Source organism: Symsagittifera roscoffensis, chromosome 2 (genome assembly GCF_963678635.1).
Source record: "Symsagittifera roscoffensis chromosome 2, txSymRosc1.1, whole genome shotgun sequence".
NCBI classification, from domain to species: domain Eukaryota; kingdom Metazoa; phylum Xenacoelomorpha; order Acoela; family Convolutidae; genus Symsagittifera; species Symsagittifera roscoffensis.
Window position 1 is genome coordinate 58,104,637 of NC_087063.1, and position 15,955 is coordinate 58,120,591.

At 38.5% G+C, this 15,955-nt stretch overlaps 1 protein-coding gene across 1 annotated transcript in view; it reads left to right on the forward strand.

The window, feature by feature from the left end:
* Positions 1–15,955, forward strand: part of LOC134840100 (uncharacterized) — a 40,994-nt gene that overhangs the window by 17,676 nt on the left and 7,363 nt on the right. Inside the window, exons 3-8 of the mRNA XM_063855792.1 lie at positions 11,132–11,240; positions 11,638–11,798; positions 12,096–12,195; positions 12,947–13,149; positions 13,351–13,535; positions 13,843–13,972. Coding sequence (XP_063711862.1) covers positions 11,132–11,240; positions 11,638–11,798; positions 12,096–12,195; positions 12,947–13,149; positions 13,351–13,535; positions 13,843–13,972 — 888 coding nt within the window. The remainder of the gene's footprint in view (positions 1–11,131; positions 11,241–11,637; positions 11,799–12,095; positions 12,196–12,946; positions 13,150–13,350; positions 13,536–13,842; positions 13,973–15,955) is intronic.

Below are 15,955 nucleotides of genomic sequence, written 5' to 3' on the forward strand. Positions count from 1 at the left end.
ACCTTTTCTCCAATGTTTTAAATTGGGCGAGTGACGAGTAATAGTTGTTTGGTAGACTGACATTACTATCAATCCAAAGCATAGGCACAATTTATCTTTCGCCATTGCGAACGGTTTCAGAATTTGGGATGGATAAAGCATGTTTATCCGCGGCGGAACGGGCATCGACTTGTTTGAAAGCACCATACGATTCCAACTCGTACCAGGATTTTATCTGGTCAGTCAGAGAAGAATCTCCAACAACACACTTGAAACACGAAGAAGTAGAATTAACGGACGGCGGCAACGGACCACTTAAGACCCAACCTATCGGTAGGCGAACGGAACACGGTGAGTTTTTATCATCTCCCAAGATGAACTCAATGGGTCTAACGGCGTGGTAGTAGTCTTGTCCGATAATAACTTCAACGTCCTCATAAGTATATTGAGTGGGCTTAATAGTTGCTAATTGCGGATATTTATTCTGCAAATCAGCAATATTGATTAATTCGGAACCAATCCGAATATTGTCTTTAACATATGCACAGAGAGAAAATACGAAATCACTATTATTCGGCTCGGAGGAAACTGTAAACTTGACCCTCTGAGTCTCAACAACGGTGGTTGAATTGAAACCAATAATTGACAAGTTAACGGGGCCCCCTGCCAAGCCGAGACGGTTTACGAGTGACGAAGACACCCCGGAGTGAGTCGATGCACTATCACAAAGAACCAACGTCAGGAGACTGGTTACATCCGAGAATACACCAAGTGTTGCAATTGGCAACAAACCTTTAGAAGAATCAATGTCATGTACATCACTAACAGCGGCATGGGTGGAAGTTTTTGTATTCTCCTCAGATTTTTTTGTTCCAGCCTTATTCGAGACCTTTGAATTTTCCTTCCGAGGAAATATTCTTTCGGCTCCATGGAGCAAGACATTATGTGTGCTATCACACACTGGATTTGGGCATTTTTTCGCTCTAGAACATTGCCGGAAACTATGACTGCCATTGAGGCAAGCGAAGCAAAGTTTCTGTTCAGCTACGTATTTTGCTCGCTGAGTAGCATTCTTTTCCTTAAAAATAGCACAATTCCACAATGCATGACTAACCTTACTCATAACGTACGGCGGAAACTTAGACTTATCCTAAGCCTTAGTAGTTACCTGGCTATTGGCTGCAAAAACTTTGGTTGTGTTTGGTTTAACCGGTTCCTCGTTTTTGCCTTTGAGTTGAGTAAACGTAATCTTTCATGCCCCTCGGCCTTTTCTATCAACCAGTTGTTAAAGTCTAAGAGTGTTGGTCGCTGCCAATTATGTCTAACAGTATGCATTGACCAAGCCTCCTTGAGGTTAGGCGGAAGTTTACTAACAGCTTGGTTTAACAGGTTAACACTCTTTAGATCATCGTTGAAATGATTTGAAAACTGCTACGAGGCCAGATATGGCAGAGGAGAAACCAATGACATTTTCCGAATTGTGCATCTTGAGTGGAGGAAAAGTTTTCAGCTTATCAAGATGCGCACCAACAATAGCATGTGGTTGCCCAAACTTCCACTGCAAGGTGGCCAGTGCATCCTTGTACATAACGCCACTATAACTAAACTCCGCAATTGCGGTTTTGCTTGGCCTGTGACGAGCGTTTTTAAGTATGTCAGTTTCGTATCATCGCTGAGAACAGCGGAATAAACGGTGGACTTAAACTGACCAAACCATTCGTGCCAGTTTAACGGGTTGCCGTCAAACTGGGCTAACTTCCATTCAGGAAGATGATCTTTGCGGCTATGCATCAATAATTCCGCCAATTCACGAGCGGAGAGAGGTCGATCCGATGAACAACCTTGGTTCGGATAAGTGGAAGACGGCGCGTCGTCTTCGTTGACTGGCTGATAACCAGTATTAGTATGATTGACAAAATGCGGAACATGTTGTGGATGAACTGGGGGAGTATTGAAATACACAGTCCCGCCACTAGTATACGGAGCGGCGGTGTTACACGATGGGACAACAGTTGTCATATTAGAAAAAATGTTTCCAGCATTACAACACTGAGCAGGCGTGACGATTGGAGTTGTTGCTGCCAATCGCCATAAGTTTGCATCACTTGTGTAGTAACCGTTGATACTAGGTGACACAGTATGCGGAACAAAGGTAAGATTATGTTGCGTCTGGACTGGCGCTGCCTGGCAATTAGGGGCCGAAAAGAAAATCGGCGTTGGGTTTACTCCAGAACATGAGAAGCCACCACCAGCAAATGCAGGTGACAAAGAAACAAAACCAGAACCGGGTTGTGCCGGTAACATTGGGACAGGTAATGACTCCGGTTGCGCGATGGCAAAACTACCATTAGTTATGTTTGAACTCATGGTATGTAAAGGAACAGCAGACGATGATGGTAACACGTGTGCACTAGAATGCATATTGTTAACTGGAAATGGAACAGAAGCTTGCAATGGCAAAAGGCTTGCACTGACAAATTGAGGCATAGCCCGACGTCCATAACTATGGATTCCAGGGTCACTCAATGCTGTGTGCTCATGTTTGTGACTATTACTGGTGTGAATTGCATGAGCGAGGATGGCGGAAGTCGTCGGTCCTGACGAATTGGGTACAGGAGTGAAGGCCTGCAACCTTGTCGCACTAGCTACGTCTGGAGGTGCTTGTGAACTAACAGAGTCTACCCAATCATTAGTTCGATCGGTTGCTACTTTTGAAATAGGTTGACTTACTCCAGTCGAGTTACTTTCCGCTACCTTCTCGCTAACCTCAGATGAACTGTCCTCAAGTTCAAACGCTTTCAGTTCCATTTCAATTAGTTGCTTTTTATGACTTTCAGCCAATTGATCTAGTTCCAGCTGACTTCGTTCGGACTTAAGACGGTTCTCTTCCTCTTTAAGTCTTAAAGACACTTGATACTCCCTTTCCAGCTCCTCATGGCGTCGTTTTCTAAAGCTAACTCATGCCGTTTCTCACTTGATGACATAGTGCGAACAGTCGACGTATAACGAGTGGAAGCAGATTTATCAGACTTATGTGAGTCAAGCTTTCTACTATCCTTAGACTTATTAGAGACCTTAGACCTGCTTTCAGATACTCGTGCTTCTGAATCTCTTGTTTTGTGCGAGCGTGAGGATGTCTCAGACCTAGTTTGTTGAAAAGATCCTTTGCTCCCTGTAATGCCGGCTACTGGAAATGACGAAGGTTCAAGGCTCATCTTGTAACTCTGAGCTTCGTGCATTACTTTATCGTTCGTTTCGGTTACTTTCTTAAGCCAAAGGTCTTTCTGAGCAATAATTTTTTCAGGGTTTTCCGTTTTTCCCGCTAACCTAATTAATTGCTCATTGACGTCGACAGCTTTTTCCATCGCAATTTTACATTTGAAAACAGCATTATCAATTTTTGTGGCGCGACTATTATTCTCAATGTACTCAAGTAATAATGAAGGACCTTTAAGCACCTCGTTTTCTAGATTAAGACGGGTTTCAAATAACTTGCGTATCTTACTTTGGAATTTTTCGTCCGTGTTTTTCACAAATTGACAATATTCTACGGATGGTGACTTATAGAAAACAACCAATAGAATGAGATACTGTTTTGGTACGTAATTAAATTTGCATTAATAAATCAACATTAGCTTACAAGACGGGGGAACTTGACGTCTCAAAGCTTCTGCCTGAAGCCTTTTTTTATAGCTTTCCGAGCTTTGAGGGGTAAGCGGTTCCGCTTCTTACGTGTCTTGAGGATGTTAAGATTAGCGCTATAACGCCTTAGAAGGAGGAGAGTCTTTAACTCAAGGAAAGGAGGCTGGTGAAGCTCTTTGTACTTCTCAATTAGTACCTGGTCCTTAGCCTTACGCTTAGAGATAAAGACTTTAACGACGTTCAGAACGAGAATACCTGTCGAACCTAAACTTTCCTCTATATCCTCGGTTCCGTTTCGTCTACAGTATACGATTGCACAAATGTTTGTCCTATACCGTAATAACAAATTGACAAGTTGCTCACTACTCAGCTTGCGGTTATTGTTGCTGCGGTGCCTACTTATCGAGTTATTAATGCCGCCAAATTACAAGGTCGTTACGGTGCGAAAAGTAGTGATGAAGGTGGTACTGTATTGTTTTCTGAGAGTCCCTAGCGTTAAAGTTCAAACTTAAACCTGGCTTCGTAAAGCAAGTATCTTTGACGCGTTTCTGGGACGGAGCGGGAAGTTTTCGGAGCGCGTGATCCAAAGAACTAGCTCCTAGAATGAATACCATTTACTTAAGTGACCTATGCGACGGCTTCGTTACGCTTAAGTACCATTGGGGTTGGAAAACTAAGTAGGTCGGTTGAACTCCAACAACACACACGGAGTAAACCTGAGGATGAAAAAATTCAATTTAACTCACTTAATAGCACCGTACCTGACCACTTAACTTTACTGTCACGCAACGAAGTCGATAATCGGACGGGCTGAAACGGCTTTGTTTTATTTGAAGCGAACTGGCTTTCAGTTTCACCAATGGTGGGTGGGGGATCAAGCAAATTGGTTAAGTTCCAACAACACACGCGGAAGAAACCTGAGGATGAAAAAACTCAACTTAATTTGCCTAATATTTCGCTACTAGACCACTTAACATAAGGTTGGTGTCATCTTACAGCACAGTTTCGCAGAATTCTGGAGACGTTTTGAGGATTTTTTGGCAACTTTTTACTTTTTTCAAAAAAATTTTCGAAAATTTTGGTCAGCAGGTTCGAGTCATAAACCATTCCAAAAACTAGTCCAGTATCTCTTGTCTAGTTTTGGTATCGAGAAAAAATGTCATTCAGTTTGTCTATGTACCGACTGTAAGATATTTCAGTTCAACGGAACTGTCCAAAAATTTTGGGTATTGAGAAAAATTACCGGGGGCTAGCTTGCGGGAAAATTTCTAGCATATATGACATCGTAAATCAATTTTATAGCACAAATTGAAAGTTTTAAACTAGTCGAGTCTTACAGTTTTAATTGGAGATTGGCAACACCGGGAAAACTTCGGGTGTCGAGAAAAACACAGCTCCACCTCGCCCAAAAGTCAACAATCAGGACACCTGAACAGGCCTCTCTTCCGCCAGTCTGCTCTTTCGCCTGTCTGCTATATCGTCTGTCGGCTCTTTTGGCCTATCGCCCACTTTCGTCAAGTAAACTGTGTGAAGAGTTTCGGCCCAATTCGGTACTCTGACGACTTTCGGCTAAACCGCACAATCTCACGATTTTCGGCCGGCTGAACAATTTAACAGCTTTCGTCCAAATGCCCATTTTCGGCTAATTAAACACTTTTCGGCCAAACGCCCACTTTCGGCCAATTAGAAACTTTTCGGCCAACCGCTCACTTTCGGCCAATTAGACACTTTTTGGCCAAACGCCCACTTTGACGACTGTCGGTCAACTGAGCACTGTTTTAACTCGTAGTATTCTCGGCAATACATACATTCATCGTCTTTAAAATAAAGGCCAACATTTCACACAACTCACTTTCATATTTTTAACAATCCACAGTTTCAATAAACAAATTGGTGCAAGCTAGCCACAAGAAATGGTCGGTAATGTCCTTGAGACAAATTGATCTTTTTGGCGGTCAGCCTTAATCAAGGCTGAACCGAATTAGAACCGAAAAACAGTTAAAATAGGATTTAACCCCCGTTTTTAGTATATTTTTACATTGGCAGGTGGGGGAATCGAACCTATGTCAACTGTTGTGTTAGGTTACTTTGTCTTAGGCCAACTGTGCTTATTTTATATACATCTATACTCTTGTTTTATATGCATCTATACTCTACATTTGCATTGCAACAAGAGTCGTTGATATTGTTTGGCTGTGAAGTATTAGTTTGGATGTTGTTCACATATTTTAGCGATAGGTTTTCTGTTTCTTTTAGTTTCATAGTGAATTCTGCTTGCGCTAGAGTTATCTACTAGTTTTATAAAGTCTCAATCTGTTCTCGGATTGAGTAAAGATTTGATGCTCTCTTTTTTATTGCTATTTTTTGCAATTGAGGTGTTAGAGTCATCATTAGGATTTCCGTCATCTTTGTATTTTTATAATCATGAGTATTGAGTGAAAATGCTTTTAGGACTAGTGTTTCTATTTTTACTGCAAGTTGTTTTATTGTTCCATTTGGTAGTCTACGAATTTCATTGCATAAAACTCTTTGATGTTGTTTGTTTCTTTCTGAATCAAACTTTTTTGAGAAATCTTCTGCCAATCTTTTCCAATCTGATTTTATTCCTATAGGGAAAACTGAAAACCATTTTTGGGCTGCGCCTTCAAGTGTAGTTTGGATTATAGCTGTGCGTCTATGTATCCAATTTTGATGAAGTGGCGTGTTTATTGGTTCAGGTCTTATATTCACAATTAAATTAGCTGTGACTGCATTTAGATAATCTTCTACAGAGTATTCGGGATCTGTGCCTGTTAATACCATGAGTGTTTTTTTTGACGATATTGATGATCCACCCATTAGGTATGGATTCATAGTCATTTGTAGTGACTCTGCGGCATTTGGTATTTGAGAAAAGTTTGTAAGTTGACTTTTTGCTATTCATATTGTTTTAAATAATATGGCAGTGAAATTTTGTTATGCATTTGAGTTGGTTGGTTTGATAGTGTGTTAACTGGGTTCTTTGTTGAAAATTATTGTTGTAAGATGTTGGGTTATTTCTGGGTTGTCGTGTTTGTTCATCTCGTGTGTATGGTCGATACTGTAGGAACGAGGTCTTTGGCCTAAGTAAAATCGTTGATGATTTTGGTTATAGTATTCTTCATCATCTGATGGAAAATAAATTTGTGCATAATAAAGAGGTTGATTTCTGGTATGGTATTTATTTGTATTATTTTTTGTTTTGTTGAAAAAATGGGTAGTTTTCACTTTGTTCTTGTGAGGATCGTGGTTGATCATGAAAATTCACAGAGTTTAAAGTCGGTTGCGGTATGTTTTGACTTTTGTGAAAAGAAGTAGTTTTGAATATTTGTTTTAGGTTTTGTTGTTTTGGTCCATTTACATAGTTGTAATTATGTTCTGCAAAACTATTTCTATGTGATGTTTGTTGTTTGTATGATAGTTTTGTTTCTGGTCGGAACGTTGGATAATTCATTTGCGAATGTTTTTGTGCAACAGAGGGTTTTACTGTGGATTGTATGATTGTTTGTTGTAGCGTTGGATTTTTTTAATTTTGGAGTTGTAAAATTGGGTTGAATAGGTGAAATGCTTCGTTGTGCTTCTGTTGTTGTTATTGTTTCAATAATTTCTTCGCTTACAAAAGGTGATGCGGTTTGTATATCTTGTTGTGTAAGTTTTCTTGTTCCATTTGGGTTATCATGATTTATAAATGTAGAATTTAAACTATTATTTCCTGTTCTTTCAGGGAAAAATGAATTATAGTTTAAAGGTGTTGCGTCAACTGTAAGTGGATATACTCTATCATAATCTTTTTAAATAGGGATAGTGCTAATTGCCTGACTTGATATATCTGTTGGTATATTAATAAATAATTCATGAGACCATTCAGGGTCCCAAACATAATCTGCTAGTACAGTTTCGTCATCTGTATTTTGTGGTCGAAAATTTTTTCTTGCTTGATCAATAAGATCAAGATTGTGACTGAAATAATCGATTATGAACTATGCTAAGAGTTTTGTAAATCGTGTTTAACATGCTGTGTTATTTCATTTTTTGTTAGATCTTCTCGGAATGCATTTAGAAATTTTGAAATTATGTGTATTTCCTGTCGTACAATTGTGTGCCGAGGGGTTTGAGCTGGTGAATTGCCTTGAGGTTCATTCAATTCTAATATAGATAAATAGCAGCTATAGATAAGTGAGAATACATCGTTTGTAAATATCGAGTTTGCTCTTTGTGAGTTTTCGTGTTATATGCTTTTGATGTATTGTGTAAAAACTTTTGAAAATTCAATATCTACATCATCAGTTTGAATGAGATATCGGTCATGAAATGCATTTGGTGATCTGATTTTTATTGTGTAGATTCCATATTGTGATATGAGTCTACATATACCTTTGAGATAGTGATCAAGAAGTTGTCTTTTGATTTTTACATAGGGAAATTCTTTTGTGCACGGCTTTCGCCTTTTTCGAATAAGTTTGCAATTAGATTTTGATAAAATTCTATCTGTCCTCGAGGTTCAACTAATGGAGATATTGAAAAAGAAAGTACTGAATTTTCTGTGTTATCTTCTCTTTGAATCATTTTTGTGTTGTTTCACTGTTGATGTGTAATTTTCAATGTGTCTTATCAGTTGAATCCAATTTTACAAACGTATTGGTTTGTTTGTGTAGCAATTTTTTATTTTACGTTTACCATTTATTGATGCTAATGACGTGGTTTCTGAATCAGTGCAATATAGTTGGTCGTCTTTTAAATTGTGAAGTTCTTGTATTGCGGTTGTTCCAGACTGCGTTTCTTCGTTTGGAACATCTTTTTCTAATAATTTGTTTTTGTTTGTTAATTATTTTCTTTCTTAGTGTTTGTCTTCTTATTTTTATATAAGCTACTGATTGTCTGTGTGTTATGATTACGAGGTTGTATTTGTTGTCGTTAATTAAACAATTGTGTATTATGATTGTTTAATTGTTTCCTAAATTGTCTCTTGACATAAGGTTTAGGATGATGAATGCAAAATCTGGATTAGTGATTCTAATGCCTTAAACTGTTGGTTCTTACGATGTTTTGTGGTTAGCTTAACTTGGGTCGTATATTTGGTTTCGTCAGAAAAGCGAATATCGATTCCCAAGAATGATTTGTACTTTCTCGTGACTAATTTTAAGCTAAGATAGACCTACCTAATTTTACTTAGGGGCTGTGATTGGTGATCAAGGGTTGGAGCATAGTAAATTGATCCACAAGGTTCAGGTATAATTAGAATTCAAGTAGTTCATTGGATACTATTTTATGACTTACTAAGTTTAAGTGTTTTAGCCTGGGTCATCTAAGAGGAGGGGATCAAGTGAAGGATGAGTTAATTAAAATGGTTAGATTTTTGAATAATTTCTGTTAATTCTGGTTCGTTGATAAGAATTGGGTAGTGAGTCCACATTTGAGGTCGCTAGACACTAATTAAATTTGGAGGGGGAGAACAAAACTGTTCTATTTGATCCAAGGATAAGCCTAGATGATCAGAGATTTAGATAATTATAAATTTTAAAAAATTAGATATATTTTCATTTAAAGATCCAAGGAAAACCTTGATGATCTGTTATTTAAATGAAATTAATTTAAGTGAATGCAAGGATAGGCCTTGATAGTTTAAAATTAGAGAGTTAAGGTTAAGTTTTAGATTTGATGATTGTTAGTTTTTGAAATTTGCTGTTATGTTTTAGGTGATGAAGCTGGGATGATTAGATGGTTTATATATACTAACAATTTATGATTTATACTAATTTATTTTTGTATTTGTATATTCAATAAATATTTTTTCAAGAGGTTGTTTAATTTACAGCTGAGTTAAGGAAAACGACAAGTGTTGATTTTATCGGTCGTTATTGTATAATTATTATATTTAGCGCCATGAAAGGTTAATGAAGATAGTTCTTCAAATATTATGTCAGTAAATGAAAATTTAAATTTACTGCTAGTAGTATCCTAAATACAAAAGTTTGATTTCGTTTTTGTCGTACTATCATGAAATTAATTGGTATATTTCTTCCTAATCGTATGTCGTCTCCAATACCTCGTATTGTTCTCGTATTGTTCGGAATATTGGATCTGATCTATTGAGTCGTAGAGACATATCTCCTAAGTTTTTGTCATAAAACATTTCCTTGTCTAATTCTAATCTAATTTTTGTCTAACTCTAGGTTAGACAAGGTCTGTTCGAGACTTTTGGTCGCACCAGATGAGTTATGTATGATATACTATACTCATAGAGTAATTTCAGATAAGGTACACCGTCTGCTCGTCACGCAATTTTATATTCGGCCGGATAGATTCGTGCAACTTCCTTGTCTAATACCAATCTTAATCTTACTCTTATATCTCTTAGTCTCAATAGATCTAGTGTACACCGGTTTGCGCAAGTTAGTTCCAGAATGAGAACAACTGTATTCTAAGTTTAATTCAAATTGCTCTGGTGTTGAAACTACAAGTAGTTTCAACGCTTTACAAATAATTAGGTTGTTAGTTTTATGAAGTACGATTGGTTAGTTTCTAATATTTTATAGAGATAAATTATCATAATAGTAACCAATGATAAATACTAGTTTAGATCTGTTTCTACCGTTTTCTGATTCAAAAATAGATCATGTCAGCATATAACGAAGTCGAGATACTGCATGGTCTACACTACAGCTGAGAAGCTCGAATTATTGTTTCACTTCATAATTATACACTATAAATTTCTCGGATCTCTTTAACTTCTCCCTTTTGCAAAGGGTGGTGGGGGAGGGGGGGGGGTAGAGATTTGTTAAATTCTCCTCATATGCTCAATCGTTGATTTATTTCTTCATAGGGGGATTCGTTACTAGCTACCCTACAGGGGAGGGGGGGGGGTTGTTGTTAGTTAAAGAGATCCAAGTTCTCTAACTTGAGACAAAATTTGCAATTTTTTATGATTTCTTACAGAATCTTTTTTTGGTTTCAGATAATCAACACTTCAACAGGGGCGGATTTAGGGGGGGGGGCGCCTTTCCCTCAGGGATTCTAACTCCTGCCGACGCAAAGTGTCCCCCTTTGTACTATCTTGAAAAAATCATTTTTGGCGCCTCACCCAAAAATTTTTCTAATGGTTCCCTTGGCGCCAATATATACTAATTTTGAGGGAGGGGGGAGGAGGGGGAGCTGAGCGCGCTCGCTGAAAAAACGCAATTTAATTGTCAATTTTTTTTGGCCCGTTTTTTCAACATTTTGCTTGCGACGCCTGATTTGAATAAGATTTTCAATAAAAATCAATTTTTCTAACAAACCCCCCCCCCCCCCCCCCCCCCTAGAGAAAAACTTTGCCTGTGACTTGAATAAGATTTTCAATAAAATTGAACTTATTTTTAAAAATCCGCCTCCCCCCTAGAGAAAAACCTCTGCTCCTGACTATCAATGTGTCTGTAGACTATGTTTGAATTTTCTTGGATCTTTTAAGTGGGGTATCTGGGGTATCCTTTCTATTTTAATTTGCTCGTTTCAGTTACGCCTCCAGTGCTGCGATCAACAGACAACTACTGACTTCGAGACCATTGCCAAGAGCTGGATAGACCTCTCTCTGCTGTCACAATGCACTGGGAAAACTCAAGAGAGTAAGTGCTTAACGACGTTTGCAGACAGTTTTCGACTTGAAAAACTGCAAACTAATGTTGTCGTAATTTGCACTAGCAAAGCAAGTATGATATTAAATCCATACAAGTTATCATCGTTGAGCTGTTTGAGTACCTCTGAAAATTCGCAATAAAATGTTATTCACCACTGAAGGAAACGTAAGAGTTTCACTCGCAGTTGCTGTTAAACCATCCCTAAAATTAACTTTTGCGCCAAATTTTACGAAAAACGCCAGTTTTGCAGACTAGTTATTCCAAAAAAATTAGCAAATTTAAGAGCTTTTTACTGCGGTGTCAAAAATGCTGCGGTTTGCAATGCAAGTAATCTCGACTTATACTAAAAACTCAACTTATATAAATTGTTCATTTGTGTGCGTAGCTGCTCTGGATTTGCTCGCTCAATCTGTTGGCAGTTGGGTTGATGTGGACTGTGGTCTTCTGCCTGCAGTCATGTATCTGTGTGAGGCCACTCTCTACTGGCTCCGATACAGACTCATTCGGGAGCCATACCTCAGGTCATCCGAGGTCAAACTACTCAAGGTCAGTATACAACTCATATTCTATAGTGTCCATCTCCTATAGTGATTAACAATATTCACGAATGCAACAATAAAGTAATGATGATGACTAATTAATCTCTTTAACTATCCCCTGTGGTACTTAGTAACGATTTGTCATTCCTGTTTTTTACTTATTCAATGGCCAATCAAATCGATGTGAATTTTGTATCTAGTAACGAATCATAATATGGTTTCGAAGCACCTATAGGGTTTTAAAAATCTCCTTTTTTCCTTATGTTTTAAAGGAGTGTCTTTGAGTTTTTCTGTTTTGTTTAAGGCAGGCGAACTCGTGTTTGATCGGCTTTTATGCTATTACATAATGGGCGATCTGATTGGCCACGAAAGATTCTTGCGACGGCTGAAAGAGTACAATGAAGGTACAGAAACCAATGAGAGTCTAAACGGCGTTTTTGTAACTTTTGTTTTTTCTCATCAACATTTTTTCTGCATGCCGTGAAAATAAGCCACAGCAGTTGGCTAGATTTCCGAGTAGAGGCGCTCATTTTATGACTAAGTTTTTTTCATCATATGGATACTCTGGTTTTCAAACTCAAAAACGTTAAAAATTGGGTGATATTTGAGAGAAATTTTTGTTTTTGACTTCAGCTCACCTCGGGACGATCGTTATGATTCGACAGTACTCGCGTACTTCTCGAACCTGACAGACCAGACTTTGATATGAATAGACTGTACTCAAGTATGTTTCGACCTTTCTTGGCCAAATTCAATATTTTTCGACCGTGCTCGCGTGTTTTTGAACCGTGCTAGACCTAACTTTGATATGTTTCGACCGTGCTGGACCAAATTTCGATCTGCTTCGACCATGCTCGTGGTATGTTTCGAGTCTGTTCTCGACCCAAACCCATGTCTCCACTATTTTTTTTCAGTCGAGCACTGACATGTGCTCGACTTTGAAAGTCGAAAAAATGAGCACCTCCACCCTTGTTTGAATAAAAAAAAATTGAGCTTGACTACTCTGTGGATCCCTGCGTTAACAAAGTAAGGACATTATATCTCTTTATTTGGCTTCACTTTGGCCTTTTACTTGAACAAGCCGACAGCATGCGAAACTCTCTGTTTGAGTTCTAATATGGTTATTATGATTGTTATAATAAATTATTATTCTAGGGTTCCTGGCGGAGTCGGAGGAGAGCTATAGCAGCTACCCCACCATAGTCCAGTGTCTCACTCACATCTCCAGAACAGTGGAGTTGGTCAGCGCTCATGCACACCATGTGACGTCATCAGATGGTCAGAAGGAAACAGGAAACGAAAAAGAAGACGAAGAAGATGAGAAGAACTCGCTGCCCTATTTGTTCAATCAGGCAAACGTGAGAAAGAAAAAGCCACTATTTTTGCGAAATGTTAAGGAGATCAGAAAGGAAACTTTTAACAGAAAGTCGCAAAGATCGTTCGAATTTGAGTGTTAAGGGAGAATTTTTTGTTAAATCGATATAGCTTCAAGGTTTTCATCAAGAACGCAAACTATCGATAGAAAACTACAAAATTCATCTTGTCGATTATTTTTTCAGGTTCTTAGTGACAACGAAAGCCATTTCTACATACATAGTCCCATGATGTGGCACGTGATCAACCTTAAAATCCAACTCAGTCCTCCAAATCAGAAACATAAACCCATTCAGACCGCTAGAGGAACCAGTGATATGAAGGAAAATCTATTGAGTTCATCTAAGTTCAAAGATCTTATCTCGGTTGAGTAAGTTTTGTAAAAATATAATCTTAAGCTTCTTGAGCTTTTTATCGTTAGGCTTGTTCAAAGGCTCAGCCCAGCCATCTAAAGGTCAAGTTTCGCTAATGGTTAATCTGAAGAAATTAAACTTGCAACAGCGCAGCTTTTAAAAGAATTAACTTTTATACAACGGTCCTATCCTAACGAAATCTAACAGAAGAAAGCACCCAGTTTTTTTCTTTCCTGGAAAATCTTCAAATAAAACAGTTTGATTTGAATTACCGCAGAAATAGATAGCATGATTAGCAATGGTTTCCAGTTGATCGAATTTCAGGCCTGTGACAATGAATCACGGAATGAAGCTACTAGCTCAAATGGCGTCCCAAAACATGTCAGTGCTGAAAACTATGCAGAAAATTGCCATCACTCGTCACCCTGAAAACTGTACACCACATCTTTATCAGGTAATTTGATGTTGCAAAAACGAGTGGAAAAGATAAATATTTTTAAAGTTTATCTCATTGTGTAATAATACCATCGAAATTATTCTTCCGACCACTTCATAAAATAAAAGGAAGAAACAATGGAGCAGAGTGTTTTTCCATAGGAAAACTCGTAAGAGCCAAGTGTGGTACGATAATGAAACCCTCCTATTTTTCTGATTCTGAAAAAAATCCACAAATTTTTTTTCAGAATGAGCAAAATTTGCTTACATTTTTTCGGTTTTCGGACTAATTAGCACAAGGAAAGCAAGACTAACGAGTGAAAGAGTGAGCGTGTGCGCTGTCTTTTTCTGCTGCCTTTCAAAATAATGTTTTGACTATAATCAGTTCCACTTAGCTCATTATAACCTAATTAAACTCTCCCATCGACTACAAAAAATGAACAAAAAAAAATTGTAAGTCTTATTTTGCTTTTTTGCTTTTTTTGCATGTTTTTTATTTGCAGCATTTCAATTATTGTCTTAAAAACTTTCTGTGTTACTTGCACAGCAACTACAAAGCTTTATTTTAATTTAACTTTGATTTTTTTGTCTGTTAAATATTTTGAAAAAACTAGCAATTTTTGCCACTTATTTTTAAATAATACTTTTTCATCATAAAAATCCACTGAAGCAAAAACATTCAAACCCACTGTACTACAAAATGTTGATTTTTAGCCTTTCATTTACACTTTTAGTGCTCCAAAATATTTTAATCAACTTCAGAGATTTTGTTGTGTTTTCTTGTTTGTTAGGTAGTTTTCTTGTTTGTTAGTGTTTTGCCACCTTGTAGTTCACCTCAGACATCCTGGCCGATACAGCGCTTGGTTTTTCCCATGAATTGAAAGACTTCTTCGATTTGATTTGCTCTTTTGCCCTTACACAGACTTTATCGCCAGCTTCATATGGTTCGCCGTGAACTTTTTAACGATACTGATTCTTTTGTCGACGTTGGTCAATCCCTAAGACTTCTCTCGCACTGCCGTGTACATCTCGGAACTTCTTTTCGAGCTATTCCTCACAACCAAATTTCGCCAACGGTTCGTCGTGGAAAGGAAAGTCAATCGTGTATTGGCAACCTGTTCATGCACCATATAAAACGGCGTAGCCTGTTACCCGATTGATCGTCGTGTTGTACACAAACTTCAAGTAGTGCAACGTCGTGTCCCACGTCCTTGAGTTTTCTGCACTATGTTTTGAAACCAGTCGGCCATAATTGCATTCTGCCTCTCCGTGTGCTCATTCGCCTGCAATTTGTACGGGGGAGTATGAGTTTTATCAATACCAAGGAGTCGGCAACCTGTCCGTGCACCATACAAAACGGCGTAGCCTGTTACCCGACTGATCGTCGTGTTGTACACAAACTTCAAGTAGGGCAACGTCGTGTCCCACGTCCTTGGCTTTTCTGCACTATGTTTTGAAGCCTTTTGGCCATAATTGCATTCTGCCTCTCCGTCTGCTCATTCGCCTGCAATTTGTACGGGGGAGTATGAGTTTTATCAAAACCAAGGAGTCGGCAACCTGTCCGTGCACCATACAAAACGGCGTAGCCTGTTACCCGATTGATCGTCGTGTTGTACACAAACTTCAAGTAGTGCAACGTCGTGTCCCACGTCCTTGGGTTTTCTGCACTATGTTTTGAAACCAGTCGGCCATAATTGCATTCTGCCTCTCCGTGTGCTCATTCGCCTGCAATTTGTACGGGGGAGTATGAGTTTTATCAAAACCAAGGAGTCGGCAACCTGTCCGTGCACCATACAAAACGGCGTAGCCTGTTACCCGATTGATCGTCGTGTTGTACACAAACTTCAAGTAGTGCAACGTCGTGTCCCACGTCCTTGGGTTTTCTGCACTATGTTTTGAAACCAGTCGGCCATAATTGCATTCTGCCTCTCCGTGTGCTCATTTGCCTGCAATTTGTACGGGGGAGTATGAGTTTTATCAATACCAAGGAGTCGGCAACCTG